Source organism: Notothenia coriiceps, unplaced genomic scaffold (genome assembly GCF_000735185.1).
Source record: "Notothenia coriiceps isolate Sejong01 unplaced genomic scaffold, NC01 NC01_scaffold00019263, whole genome shotgun sequence".
Lineage (NCBI taxonomy): Eukaryota > Metazoa > Chordata > Actinopteri > Perciformes > Nototheniidae > Notothenia > Notothenia coriiceps.
Genome location: NW_011351964.1, coordinates 1 through 15437, shown reverse-complemented (window position 1 = coordinate 15437; position 15437 = coordinate 1). Strand labels below are relative to the sequence as shown.

General features: G+C 41.2%; 1 protein-coding gene across 1 annotated transcript; it reads left to right on the top strand.

The window, feature by feature from the left end:
* Positions 1 to 2273: 2273 nt before the first annotated feature.
* On the top strand, positions 2274 to 14868 carry LOC104951826 (uncharacterized; the record flags this gene model as incomplete). Its single annotated transcript, XM_010778557.1, has 2 exons — positions 2274 to 2333; positions 14157 to 14868. A coding segment is annotated over exon 2 (691 nt), but the record flags the coding sequence as incomplete, so codon positions are not given.
* Positions 14869 to 15437: the final 569 nt, after the last annotated feature.

Here is a 15437-nt window from a genome sequence, read left to right as displayed (position 1 = left end):
GCAACGCCCCCCTGTCACACACCAGCCCTGCAGAGAAGGAGAAACAGAGTAGTGAGGGGTAAAAAGAGCAAACAACAGGAAAAAACACAACAACCAAAAAAAAACATGCTGAAACCTAACACGACACCGACATAATGTCACTAAATAAAGTATGCAGAGGTCTATGAAAACATTCGCCAATTTTGAGCTTTTCTGTTGAAAACTGCTGACCAAGTAAAAAATGACAGACAAATACTGTTGACATTGTTGAAATACAAATATGTGTTGCTTTAAGGCTTACTGGCGACTCAAAGGGGGAAAAGCTGTTAGGTAAGCTAGTCAACACTCTCCTGTAGTGTGTTCTATAGGTGTGTGTGCGTGTACATGGTCTGCAAAGGCTACAAATCCTAATGTTCCCTCCAGAGGGAATTTCTGTCCCACACATTCCACCTCCTGAAACGCCTAGTGACATCACTACGTAATACCTGCGCTTCTATTGGCTATCGCTCCAACTCATTGTACGTGATAGGCTAAGGGACGGGACATCTCTAAGCAGTTGACCAAACACAACAGAGCCAGTCAGCTAACCAATCAGAGCAGACTGGGCTCTGGTTTCGGACAGAGGGTGAAAAGAGGTGCTGCAGCACAGACAGTATGAGACAAATAAAGAGCTTTTTGAACATTAAAGCATGGAAACATGTCAAAGTAGAGACAATAAATACAAATATTAAACAGAAAATCGTATTTCTTTGTATAGCATTACCTGCCCCATGTTAATTATTTAAGTTTCCGAAAATACAATTTTGTTTTACACTATATATTATAACAACAAATATATATATATTATAAATTCTCTAATGGGATCAGTATTGCTCTGAACCCTTTAGTCTTCTAGTGTCCTTTTTATAAAAATGGGCACCATTAGACAACACAGCTGTGTAGCATAGTGTCCCGAGGAACCCCCCCCCCCCATTATTGTCATGTTTCATCAGTGAACATAGTTGATACAGCAGCAATCAGAGATCACCACAAGCGATGAGAGAGCATGCCATAGCAGCTTTTTTCTGTCAACAACTCACTGACTGCCGTCAGTGTAAGTTGCACTAAAACATAAAGGCATTTCAAACAGTGAATCTGCACACACATTTATGCAAATACATATACATGCACAAAGACTAACATGCACATTTGCACTTTTGCATTATAGTGCTTGTTGTACATGCACACCTCACATTCATACAACACCAGTCCATAAACACACACAATGCTTTCGCAGATAAAGCACACACTCCCACCAAGGAGCAACATTTTTCTCTCCGAGTCTGTCTGCTCCCTCCTCTCTGTGTCTCTTTCTGTCTTGAAGCAGGTGCTGAAATGAGACACTAAATAACTATTAGGAGTTAGAGGAAGGGCGAGAGAGGGGGAGGAGAATGAGAGAAAATGAGAGAGCACTTCCCCAACAGTAGCAGAGGGAGGGAGTGAGAGGGAAGGGAGAGCAGAGGAGCTTAGAGAAGAGATCTGCATTGTAAGTAGCTGTGAGAGCAGCAGCAAGTGGTGGCTGTTCTCAGCCTGTTTTTGTTTTCCCAGAGGGAGGCGGCACGGTGAACAAGAACAAGGAGAAGAACCGGGCAGAAGATTTTGAAGAGTCTCAGCTGAGTTAGAAAACAAAGACACTGAAGGAGAGGAGGAGAGGGAGAAGGTGGCGAGGGAAACCGGGAGGAACACAAGGCAGCAATGGATAGCAGAGTGGCTCAGCCTGACCCTGGGATAGCTTGGATTCACACACAGCTGCTGGCTGCCGGCCAGCACACACACTAGGCTGCTAACACCGATGAGGTACAGTACTCATAAATCTGAGGATTTCTGCTGCTGAGTGAAAGTTGAGCTGTGTGCCTGAGAGTGCTTCGTGTGGTGCACTTGGGTCAAAGTAGTGTTCTGCAGGTTGTCAGGTGCACTGCATTTATCTGACAGCATCTGAAAACAAAGCTAGGTTTCAGAGAGCATGAAACATTTATCAGGACTGCTGTTTGCCTGCAAATTGTTTTATCTGACTAACAAATCAAGCTTTTTAAACACATCACTTCAACACATGCATGTGCAATGCATTGGACTACAGGATTAAATCTGACTGTTTTACCATTGTTCTCTCTTTCATGAAACACAAAACCAAACATAAGTGTATGCACATGTCCTGCCAGTGGGATGATTTTCCTCACTATTCATATATTCAGTTGGAAGTCTTCGCTGCTTGCATCGATGAATGTTTCCTGCAGCTCCCTAGGCGAGTGCACACTGAGGTGAGCCCGGATTGTGATGGTTACAGTGCAGCAGTGAGCTGTTGCAGAGCGGGGCAGGTAAGTGCATGTCTGCAGTATGTCGGATGAGGGGTTGTTAAAAAACTGTACACGGCTGTTCTCCTTTTCAAGGGACGCTTTAGCCTAAGAACACCTGACAGAGCCTCAGGTAGTTAAAAGAGGAGTGTATGTAGATCGGTTTCCTGGAGGCAATAGCCAGTGGTTTTCTTTTTCTTTTATGGTTAACTCATGTGGAGCATACAACTGAGCGTTTACACAACTTCACGAGGGTTAAGCAACAGCGCATTTATGACTTACAGCAGGCGGGTACTTCTTCTCAGCATGCCAGTTGTGACACATTTCTGTAACCCATTACCAGCTAGACCTAAAATGGTTATTTGATTAACTGAGAAGAAAATATTTTGATAATCAGCTCATCTTTTCATACATTTTTCAAGCAGAAAAAGGGAAACAATTCTAATATTCTATTATCTTGGCACCTACAGTCTTACATATCATTGTAAACAAAATATGTTTGCGTAATTGGACTCTTGGTCGATGTAAAGCACAACACCTGGGGACACACTGTTTGGTTCTGTGAAGTTGATTTGTGACTATATTCCGTTGACGCTTTATTAACAAAACAAATGACGATTAATAAATAGTCAACAGTTAATAAATAATAAAAGTAATGTGTGGTTACAGCCCTTCCAGCTTCCAGACTTTTTTCTGGACATCTTCCAAACTCCATCAGGGCTGAGGTGACGGCTGCCCTTTCTGTCTGCCGTCCCGATGACTCAGTGTATTGTCATGCCAGTTGACTGCTGCTGTTTGTACTGAGAGTCTATAGGTAAATATTTTGGCTGCAAATAGACAGCTGTGGGTGTTTTCTTGGATTATCTGATTTACTACGGTATGTCTGGACTGGAACGCACCACCTGCACGTTGGGCGGACGTGTAGCAGCATAAATCAGGACCTTGAACTGTTTTACTACACTTTATTATAGGCTGGAGATCCCGTGCGATGGCTGACTTCTGATAACAGTTTTTCTGAAAAATCATAACACTGAGGGAAAAAAGAAGATTTATGATTGTGATTTAGCTGAGTTAATGTCCTGCGAGCATATTCCTGTACATTTAATTTCTCTGCATGTTACATTACATTACATTACATGTTACTTGTTAGACGCTTTTATCCAAAGCGTCTAAAATACTCAATACTGTGGGCAATCCCCACAGGAGCAATTTGGGGTGAAGTGTCTTCCCCAGGGACACAACGACATGCTGACTGCAGTGGGGTTTGAACCTGTGCTCCCCTGATCTGAACACCAACGCACTATTCCATTGCACCACACGCCTCCCTGCTTGTCTGCTCATATCACACACAGGTTTATAACTCACCACATTGCCCATCCCTCATCCTACTTCCTCCCTCCCCCCATATGTCTGGAGAGCACCTGCCCCATCACCTGCCTCCCAGACAGCCACTGTCTGCGTATGCATATGGTGTGGGGAAGCGTCCCAGGATGCCACACCTTACCCTTTTCTCAAAGCCCCCAGGAAGTGAGCCGAAACTTTAGTTGGCCAAACTGTGATATTACAACTTCCATGCCAGTCATTGAATTAGTTTTTACCATTGACTTAGCTAGCTACCCAGTACTAACTCTTGAATAGCCATAATATAAACCATTGTGTCCTAAAACTCATAAAAAGTGCTTCAAGCCGAATCCAGTGGAGGCGGGGCTTAAAGAGGATACATTATGCTCTATAATGTATTGTAATGTCAGTCTGCTCTGATTGGTTAGCTGGCCGGCTCTGTTGTGATTGGTCAACCACTAGAGATGTCCCGTCCCTTAGCCACACATGCAAAGCGCTAACCAATAGAAGCACGAGTGCTACATAGTGATGTTACTATGTCACAGAAGTAAACAAAGGAGTCTAATGTGGGCATTTCAGGAGTGTTGGAGAGAAACTCCATCTGGAGAGAACTGTTGGATTTCAGCCTCTGCAGACCATTTACATGCAAAAATACCTATATTACACACCCAAAAAGGGAACACCCCAAAAAGCATAATAGGCCACGCAGATGCGCATGCTCTCTGAGTCCAGATCCCAGATCACACTGACATTCTTGTCCTCAAGTCAGGCCATTTTTGGCTTCCTGTGTCACTGAGCAATGCTCATAGGAATGAACCTATGGGGAGGCCCCACCTCCAATGCTGTATCCATTTCTCTTTGTACATCCAGGCTCTTTTCCCACAACCTATAATGCAAATGGCACCTTTGCGTCTTAGTGTTTGCACTTAACTTTTTTCTTTCCATCACTTAGGCATCATTGAATAAAAAGAAACCTGCACTTTAAGCATCAGTGATACCAATTGTTCGAGGAGGGCCTGTCACTTTCCAAAACTTGTGTGCAAAACTTGCGTGCAAAATTGCAGCGTCCTTAATAGCCCATAATAGCAGCCCTTGCTACTTCACGTGCATAGTGGAGCTGCTTTGTTTGTCGCCTGCCTCGATTTAGTGGTCAATTTCAGAGGAATGAGCGTGCGAGTCATCCGGGGAATGTGGAATTGTATCTCTAAAGTTGGACGTGAACTTGTCTTGGCTATAAAAGAGACCACCTACTGAGTAAAACCCTGTGCATTCACCTAATAATAATACCCTAATGTGGCTGCTTTGATTTGTTTAAGATAAGTTGATTTTCTAAGATAAACAAAGAGCTCTACCCCACTTTTAAGGCAGCAGTGCACAGGCTCTGTCACTTATTGGTTAATCTGCGTGTCAGAGAATACTTGGCCCATGCATGAAGGTTGAAACAGCCGAAACTGGAGCCCAGAGGCGATCTGTGCTGAGCACGGCCCCGGCTGAGTATCTGCACACCTGTCTATCACTGCAGCCGCAGGTTATTGTGACTTGGCCAATAAGATGCTGTGTGTGTTTCACATTAGTACTCATGCAAGATTATAATTCTCTGGATCAGAAGGCGCTTCTTTGCTTTAAAAAATGTGGGTTTTCTTTGCCTCTTGCTGTTCTGGAAACAAAAGCAACTTTGTTTTCAGTCGTTTAGCTTTCTTTTAATTCATGAAGTTAATCTTGATAACGCTGCTGCTGTTCAGAGTTTGTTTTGAAGAGTTGTTTAGCTTTAGCTCTGAGCTGAAGTGGAATCATTTCTGGATGGTCAGTTGTTCAGCTGTGTTCCACTTTTAGAAGATCACGTTTCAAAACAACGAGCAGCCCAGTCAGTGGACGGCTTGTCTGTACCTGTCCACATAATAAAAGCAAGAAGTAGGGTGCAGGAGAAGGAGGGTGAGGGGTGAGGAGAAACTGCTGGTGCACAGCTGGGGGAAAAGTGGAGCAGAGGGCTATAAACACAGAGAGGAAGGGAGCGCGAGTAAACATAGGAGCAGCTGAATGTATCAGCAATTTGTTGTAAAGATTCACTTTGGATAAAGGCTGAATAGTTCCCTTAAACTGCTGTTGTTTTTTATGTATATTGGCATTTTTCTAGTACTACTTTTGGTTGCGGAGTAATACACATGATGTGCTCTTTGGAGTATGTACAGCAGCAGGATGTTGTTTGGAGGATTGACTGAAAATAATGTACAGTGTGTTTTCATGGTAATGAAGGAAAATGTCTCCACTGCAACAGTGTGTGCATTGATGTGAAGCGTTTTTGGACAACAATGGAGCTCTATGCCATAGACGATTGGGTTTTTGGTAATTTCATGGGAAGGGTTTAGCACAAAAGAAATATAGAAAATCACCATTCTCACCCTATAAATCTTGATGTTGTTTTTCAACCTAAATTGCCAAAAAAAGTTGCCATTTGCTCAGGAATTGCTTCTTAAAAAAGACATCACCCTGGGCTCTGTAATATTGGGATGTTCATTAAAAAAGAAAAATTCAGCGACTAAATTACAGCAAACATAACCCTTACTTGCGGGACTTAAAGTGTAAGTATGCCGTCCTTTGATACACTTCATACTAGCTGTTCACATAAAATAGTAAAAAAAGATTACAGCTGTATGAAATATAAAATGGTAGTTGAGTTATTTGTAACACTTCATTTTTGATGATGGATTGACTTTCATATGTCCTGGTAACCTGAAAAAACATCCTATATCAGCACTCCTTTTCTTAGAGTCTCACACAGATAAATATCACCTCTCACAGGGTACTGATTATGAGATTTTCTGGATTTACAGCGCGTTGGATCCTTGGCCCTCCAACCACTCGGTAGCTTTTGCGACTTATGACAAAGCACCATAATTACACAAGGTTATTTCCATAAGTTTGTCAATAGTTCCTTTGTGCCTTTACTATCCTGGCTGTGAGTCCTATCTGCAGTTGTTATGGTGGCAGAGGGAAACGGGGGAGGGGAGGTTAAAGGTCCAAAAGTCTTGACGTTTACGTGTGACATGGTCGCCATTTTCTCAGGCTTTTAAACGAGAGTTTGCTGTTTGTCCGTTTTAAGTAAGAGGGAATCCCAGCGGGTGAGGAGGTCAGGGAAGGCCTCTCCACGTCTTGTCGCTTTCAATCAAAAACAGATTGCAGACACACAGTCATCTGGGCCTTGTGAGTGTCAAAGTTGTGTGTGATTGCAGGGCAGGTTGTCAGTGTTCGTCTTCGTTGTGTCTCCGAAGGTCGCGGATTAGGTTGCCCTGAGGCTGCAGAGGAGGATTAGGAGGGCCTGCACCGCGTGTAAACATTTGGGTAACCTCCACCCGCCTCCCGAATAGCCTCTGGGGTGCTCACCTGTCTCAGTGGCTGGAGGAGAGAAGAGGAACGGATACCAACAAACTCCCTGACCTTAATTTACTCAACCGTTCTTACACCATTCAGCCTTCTGATTTCCCCAAAATGCAGCTTAATGCTTCACTTTGACATCTGGAGCGCTTTCGCTGATTGGAATCCGAGTCTCGCTGCTGAGCTTATTTTGATTGAGAGATTTATATGAAGCCCATTCAAATACCAAGAAGACACCTTTTGGCTTCCCATCCAGTTGTTTCAGGTGTTCATTTGAAATGCTGCATAAAGAAAATGGGTTATCAAGTTTTGTGGATCAGCTGGTTGGAGTAAAAATCACTTTGCAACTGCTGATCATAATGGGAGACTTATGGGAGATACTGTATGTGTAGCTGTCTAATACAAAACCACATCATTCATTAACAAGATGCCTGGCAACCTCAAACAAGCAACAAATATTTAGCATAGTGTCTGAACTTTGACAACAAGTTCCTAGTTGCCCCTTGATTGTATGTATGTCTACACATCATCATTTGCATCAGAACACCTGGATTGGAACCAGCACAAGAATGCAAAAATACTTTTTAAAGAGCATTTTTAGAGGCTACACATCAGTGGTGGAAAGTAATTGTGTACAATTGCTTAAGTAATTTAGTGAAGTAATCTAATGTATGCTACTTTATACTTCTATTCCACTATATCTAAGCAGGAACAATGTTGCTTTTTACACTACTACATTTTTCAAACTGCTTGAGTTACTTCCAATTCTCAATACAAAATTCCTAACACATCCATTATACAGATGAAACTAATCAGCAGCCACACATTAATGCAGCAACAATTATAATCCAATTTCTAACACTTTGAAAGCAGGGTTTTTCTTTGTAACAGTAGTTTACCCTGTGCTATTGTTACTTTTATTCAAATACCTGAATACATCTTCCACAACTGCTTCACAGCCTGCTGCATCATTCAGTAAAGACAAGATAATTATGGCACAAAAATATCAAACACAAACATTTGTTTAAAAAAAGTTATTTTAGTTGGCAATGTTCGAATAGAAAATTTCACAAAAACACGGAGAGCTGTAGGGTGGTTTTCCCACAAGTGACGCTGAATGCTGTCATGTCTTGTCTAGGCAGACAATGCCAGGCTCTTTAGTCTGCTGCCTGGCAATTAGAGGTCCGATGTGACCGAGTTAAACTGCGATCTCACAAACACACATGAGCTGCTCACACCACACTGTCAGGACACTCCAGTCTGTCTGACCAAACACACCGGGCCTGCGCCCATGGAGAGAAACTCTGAGCGGGGGAAGGGGACGTAAGCTATGATTTACAAAACGTTCCTTTTTGCTTGGATATCCAGATTTGAGTCACACAAACCTCAACACAGCAAACCACTACACATCATGTTTTTGACCTCACATCTGTGGCCAGTAGTTACTATAACCATTCGCTATAGTTGCTATTTGTTTGATTTGACCTATGACAATGGAGCTTTTTTCTTGAACCAAAATATGATGGCCCCTGCTTTTTAATATTGAATAAAAAGCTCTGATTTACTTGGTTACTAATTTTTTACGTCACTGTTCAAACTACTGAGAAACAAAGCTTTGGCATCAGAGTGCACAAATATGTGTTGCCCCACTTCCATGTTTGCGCCGCCGGAAAGGTAAGTAGGGAGGTTAAAAAGGTTGTCAAGACGAAAACAGTTTTGAATTTTTGGGTGCCATACATGTGCCATATAACAGAATACTGGGCTTTTAACAACGTTTCTGTCGTGGCAAACCAAGATTTTATCTCACAAGCTTAGTTTCATTCTGTTAAACATCCACTATGTTCAGATCTAAATCTTACTTCATGAACAGTTAGTGCCAATCTTTGACTTCTTGAGGGAGGAGACATACACATGTAAACTTGGTTTGGCACAATTAAACCGTAAGGCTATTGATATTCCGTTCACGTTGTAATGAATTTCTACACCTTAAAAAAACGTTCTGAATTGAATGATTTGTTCAAAAAATTAGGCACTGCGATCTATAAAGGTGAAACCTTAGTGTGGAGATCTTCGCCAAGTTTCTGTCTCTTCCCTTCTACAAAGAAGTTGAATCTTGTTTAATTAACCCATTGGTGGCAAAGATAACAAAAACGATACTCACATCGTGCCTAATCATGCCTTGATACAGTGTGCAGATTCTTCGTTTCAAAATGAGACCAAACGGCTTCAGATAACCACAACTTAATAATTTGCAAAGTGTGCATATTGTAGTTCAAACTCGTCTTGGAAAGGTTCCTGTTGATGGTTCAACAATATATTGATGTCTAACCAAAGAAAATACCTAACAAAGTAGATTGCTGTTTTCAGGCTAAAACATCTCATCAGATATTTATTGAGTTATTTATTAACAGTAAAACCCACAATGATACACACCTCTAAAATATAATAAAAAAACATCATATAAAATATATATTAGGATCATTTAGCCTTCTGAAACCTTTCAAACTACTTCTTTAATAAAGCAGTGTTACCTACAAAGTAAACAGTGTAGAAATGTTTTTCTTCACCTCCATGAACCACAAACAGGGAATCCATGTTTAACACTCTCCTCTCGCCCCTGGCAAACAGCAAACTTAATCTAATTATGCGATTACACAACATTGGGCTCCTTCATGAAGCTCAATCTGCACTCCATATTATGCTCAAATGTATCTGAAACACTCCTTTGAAGGATTATCCTGAGACCCTCAGGATGAAATATATCGCAATTAGAAATGCTCCTAGTACGGCTGCTGGCATTAAAGGCATACCACGGTGCCATTCATTAAGTGCTGTATGCAGACATGGCGTCTTAGAGCAGCCTAGTGAAATTACAGGGGGAAAACTGGCAGCAAAGTCCATAACAGTCACAAATAACACCCTGCTGTGACAAGGGAAATTACACGTCTTTGGAATTGAAATGTTAATAGCGCGGTATAATTGTATCAGCGTGAGGAATGTGCAGTGCAAGTAATCGGATGCTTTCATGTTTTGATAAATGTGGTGGTGAGGTTTATTGTCAGTTTTTGGGATCTTTGAGATTTCTTGATGAAATGAGCAGATAGCTAATTTTCTACAATTGATTTATGATGACTTGGCTGTTGATGGAGGATTATGTGAACATTGGTTCATTAGGATAGCATTGAAAGACAAGGTAATCATGGAAACTAATATATGTTTTTTGCAAAACACGACACTGCAGACAAGGATATCAATTGTATTTAATCTGATAGGAGAGACGGCAGATGTAAAGTTTGGTTAACATTTTACATCTCCAGCTGGATTACAGTATAACCAGCCAATAATCACATCCAGACACCATTAATAAACTTGTGTCAGTATGCAGCAGGGGTCTGCATGTGTTTATATGGCTCAGTAGCTGCACTATATGAGTGGATCAGTATAAGCAGTTCCCACACCCTCTCAGGTGTCCTGTGCTCGGGACAGCCTGGCCTGCAGGTACACACAGAAAGGCTGCCTTTGTCTGCATCAGGGAACAGGTAACCATTTGTGTGTGTGTGTGTGTGTGTGTGTGTGTGTGTGTGTGTGTGTGTGTGTGTGTGTGTGTGTGTGTGTGTGTGTGTGTGTGTGTGTGTGTGTGTGTGTGTGTACATGGATGAAAACGTATGTGTGTGAGAGAGATAGGATTGACTGCCGTTGCCACAGGAGCAGGTGTGGCTTTTCAACAGCCTCATATTCACAGCATACAACCCAAATGCGCTCGATAAAGAAAAGAAAGGTAAATTATTATTTCAAGTCTGTGAATCTCCAATCTTGATAAACAAAGTTATACTGCCAAGAAAAACCTTGAAGTATGCCGTCATAAGAGATGCTTCTAAGTTCATGTAAAGTACAAGTGTACACTTTAATTTGATGCTACTTACTATGGTGTAAAATATACGGATATCATAAAGATTTACGATGTGTCAGGATGAGTAGAGTTAAACACTAGTTACAAAAACATTTTTACATTCACCTAGTGCGACATTCTCTTGCCCCACATTGCACACTTTACAGTTACAGTACAAATTGGTCGTATTGTCCCAAAATGCAACACACAAAAATAATGGTAGAGTTGCTCACAGAGAAGAAAAACAGAGTGTTACTACTGCTTTTAGCAACAGCTTACAAATAAATAAATAATTTTTGTTTACTATTTGTGAAGATTCAAATTTGAACACGGACTAGATTTTTAAAGAGCTCAGAAATGTGGGAATGTGAACATCTACTGCAAGTCAGATCAACAACTTGTGATATGACAAAAACTCCCTAAAAGCTGCTGAGTGTAATGTGTTTTTATCGAATGATGTTCACAAGGTCAAGAATGAACTGCTGTGATGTATGGCATGGGGGCAAACATAGCTACCTTTTCTAAGCTAATGTGGCTAAGCTTACCTATTGTGCTGTGAATCCAGTCTACAACTTTCTGGAGGGACTACAAATAACCTCTTCTACATAAAAGGGGGAGTGGCTAAATGACAGCTGTGTGCCTTTGTGTGTGAGTGATTGTCTGTACCCTTTTAACAAAACAAAAAAAAACAGATACACAGTTAAAACCTGACATTCAGACCGGATATCAACTTTAAAAAAAGCTATTGTGGCTTTGCTATTGAGGCTAATTCATAGGCTAAATGCTACAATTGATAGCTTACTGCTCCAGGAAAACACAATGGTTGAGGAAGACTCGGGCCTGCAAAACATAGAATTTGTTTGACATATAAATTAACAATATTATCAACTAAAACGTTTTTTGTGAAGTGTCGCTTTTTACTGCACTTGAAGTATTTCAAAGTTAAGGATTATCTTTTCAGGAAGCAGGAGGGTGGGGTGTGTGTGTGTGTGTGTGTGTGTGTGTGTGTGTGTGTGTGTGTGTGTGTGTGTGTGTGTGTATCTAGGTGTTAAGTACAGGGGCTGAATGCTATATGAGGTCTTTAATTAGAGCAGGAAGAAACAGATCAGGAGACGCTACACTAGACTTCAGTGTGTGTGCGTGTGTGTGCGTGTGTTTGCGTGTGTGTGTGTGACTGGGCAACTTCCTGCACGTTCCGGTAGTTTCATGGTCCGCCTTTCTATTTCCAGGAGTGTCTGCTCAGTTTGTGTGTTTAAACATCTTACATTTTATATATGATATTAATCACAAAACGAACTGAAGCCAATAGAGGAAGCCATTCCTCCACCAACTCCTTCAGTTAAAAATCAACCGGCTGTCTGAGTGGTTTATTTAACGAACACAACACTACTAACTGTTAATTATAACTGAACTTAATGTGTAACAGCATCACTGAGCCAAGTTGCCAACAGTAAAATGTGTCCAGTCCACCAAATGTGGTTAGTGTAAGAGGGTTTTGATGTTCAACCCTCCTTAACCATTTTGTCTATATCAGGGGTTTTCAAAGTGTGGGTAGGTGAGCCTCCCCTCAGAGAACATAAGAACAGCCGCGCCCCCCCTCCCAATTATTATTGCTGTTATTATTATTATTATTGTTGTTGTTGTTGCTATAATGCAGGGGTATTCAATTGCATTTCAAAGAGGTCCAGTAAGAGAAAATGTAATTAAATGCTCTGTTTTCGCTGTCTACCTTCCGCCATTTGAAATTACTCCGACTGTTTCTCTCCTCTTGTCTCGTCTCTGTGTGTGTGTGTTTGAATCCATCGTGCTGACTGCACCGATTTGATTGGCTGAGTAGCGTCACCTCCTTAAAACATTAAACAATAACTTTTTTAAACCTTTTTATTTTTATGTTTTAAACATATTGTATAAAACTCCCCCACTACTTGGACTATTCCTTGCACCCCTCTAGAATAAGCCTGAATGGTCTCAACCATATTGCATCAGTAACGTGCACTTGTTATTATAACAAGATCGCAAGGACACAGGTAGCGATCTGAAAATTTAGTGTTTTTCAGTTTGTGTTGTGGAACATGCGTGTCCGTGCATGAAAATATACCACACACCCAATTACAATTGCATGTTCAATTCACTACCCTGGAAGTTAATACAGTTGTTAAAGTTGGAACAGCCTGTGGACAGCCGTTCTTCCTTGCATGTCAGTCGCCGACACCTTCTTACAGAGGACAGGCACATCTAGCTGCAGCACGACCCGTATATTTCTGCACGCCGTGTTCTCAAGACATATATTTTTTAACATTTTCAACATGGTGGATAAATCCTTATATGCTCCCGGCAACACACTGAACGTCAACTTTGCCTCCTTATTACACTCACCCCTACTTTAGTGGGAACAATGAGTCTGCGTCTTTGATGCACACAGGAATAAACGCAGATCATACTCTGGCTGCAGCCTTTACCGGTACTTGCTTTTGATCAAAGTCAATGCGGAAAACCTGCACTCACACAGGTAGGTGGAGGTGAAGGGAATGAGCAGTTTTACAGCCTTTTTGGCGAGGTGGGGGAACTCGGTCTCCACAGACAGCCACAAGTGGGCAAGTGTCACTTTACTCCCCCAGGGGAGGCGCGCCTCACACTTTGAAAACCGCTGGTCTATATGAACTTTGAATCTTCAAAGCTGATGAAAGATGGCAATTAAAAACAATATTTTAAACCAATATTAAAATAGTAATCTCAGAAAGGTGTCTTCGATTTAGAGGCATTTACAAAATACATAGAGGTAATTAAAATCCAGTCTCCTCACCTACATAGCTGGTTTTAGTGAACAGGTCTTTCATTTATTCCAGGATTTGATTAATTTTTGCCTCAACTACTTATAATCTGTTTACTAGGAAATGAGTGTACTCCTAGAATAGCTTTAGTGTTTAAATAAGGCTGTATGTATAAGTGTTTATTTTATATATAAAAATAATTAAATCACAATTTTTTAAACCTACAGTATTAATGTAAAATGTTAAGGTTATTGTGACATCATTGTTTTTTTATATTCTTCAAAGGGTTGAATTTATTGCCATCAAGGAATACATTTAAAGAAATTTCATTGATTTCCTAAATATGCATTTAAATGAAGTATTAATAAATCAAACAAAACCATAATAAAGAGCCTGTGAAGTAGGGGCCTGTTGGAACAGACAAGCGTTTTTAGTAAAACACTGAACACTTATTTTCCCTCTCTTCTTTTGCAGCTCCCATGTGTTCGTTCAGCCATGCTTCCTGGGTATGGATTCTCACCTTTTCCTGACTTCCAACCTCACCTTCACGCTTTTCGCTGCAGAGGAGAGAGTCCCAGCATGTGGATCCCTGGCTCGGGGGAGTCCCAGGCTCTGAGCGAGGCCCAGGAGGACAGGACTTTGCTCCACCCGTGCCGCCACAAGCATGTAGCAGTGTGCCAGCAGGAGACATTGGCCTTTATTGAGCTAGAACCACCAGTGACTCCTAAACTAAACTGTCTTGGCTCTCCGAGGCCCCCTGCTATTCCAGAAGCACAATGCACTACACATGCCCGGCCCCTGAATTGTTTCAGACACACACTGAATGAACTGAATGACATGCAGAACCGCTGCCACAGGACAGACAATGAGCAGGAAACAATGCTGAATTTGAACTGTCACACATCTGCAGGTGACTGTGAGTTTGAATGTCTAAATGGCATCAGGACTTCTTTGCAGGATCAGACAGAAAAGCCTAATTCTGTCACAACAGTATGTCGTCCTCTCCACGCAGCTCTTAGCCTCGATCTGCCTTTCCCTTTGTCCTCTCTTTACACAAACACAGACCCCTGGGAATCTCAGTTACCTTGCTCTTCATCCTTACCTGAGGGTCCGGAGTGTCGAAGCCCAGGCTCCTGCCAGCCTCAGAGGAGGACGTCCCAGGGTTCACTGAAGGAGAAGTCTATGCGTGAGTGGGCAACGTTTTTTCACTATGGAGACACTTGAAAAAAAAGATCAGGCTTGAAGAATACTTCATACACACAACCATTATTTCAATATATATTATTCACCCCCCAGTTTAACCTTGAATTCTTTAAGAAAAACATTTTTTTCTCAAATACCTCCACACTGAACGAAGAATCCAAAAACAGAAAAATCTTGATGAATTTACTGGACTTTACCTGCACATGCATTTTTGCTAAAGCCTTTTGCGTAAATAGTCTCGCTTTCACAGGTGCACTGTGAGTTTGTCAGAACCCAAAGTGTTTAAAATAGTATGATTTTAGTGAAAATGCATATGTTTGGCAGTATTGTACCGTTAGGAGTGCAAAAAAAACTAAGTTTTCTTTAATAATTCAAGGTAAACACAGTGTGAGTAATCGATACAAAAATTGTCATTTTCAGAGACACTATAATAACTCTTGGTACCACTTTACAATAAGACTACCCTTATAAAGGGATTATGAATAGTTTGTAATTCATTTATTAATTAGGTTGTGAAAACTTTATAAAAATGATTTATAAAGACATGAGATA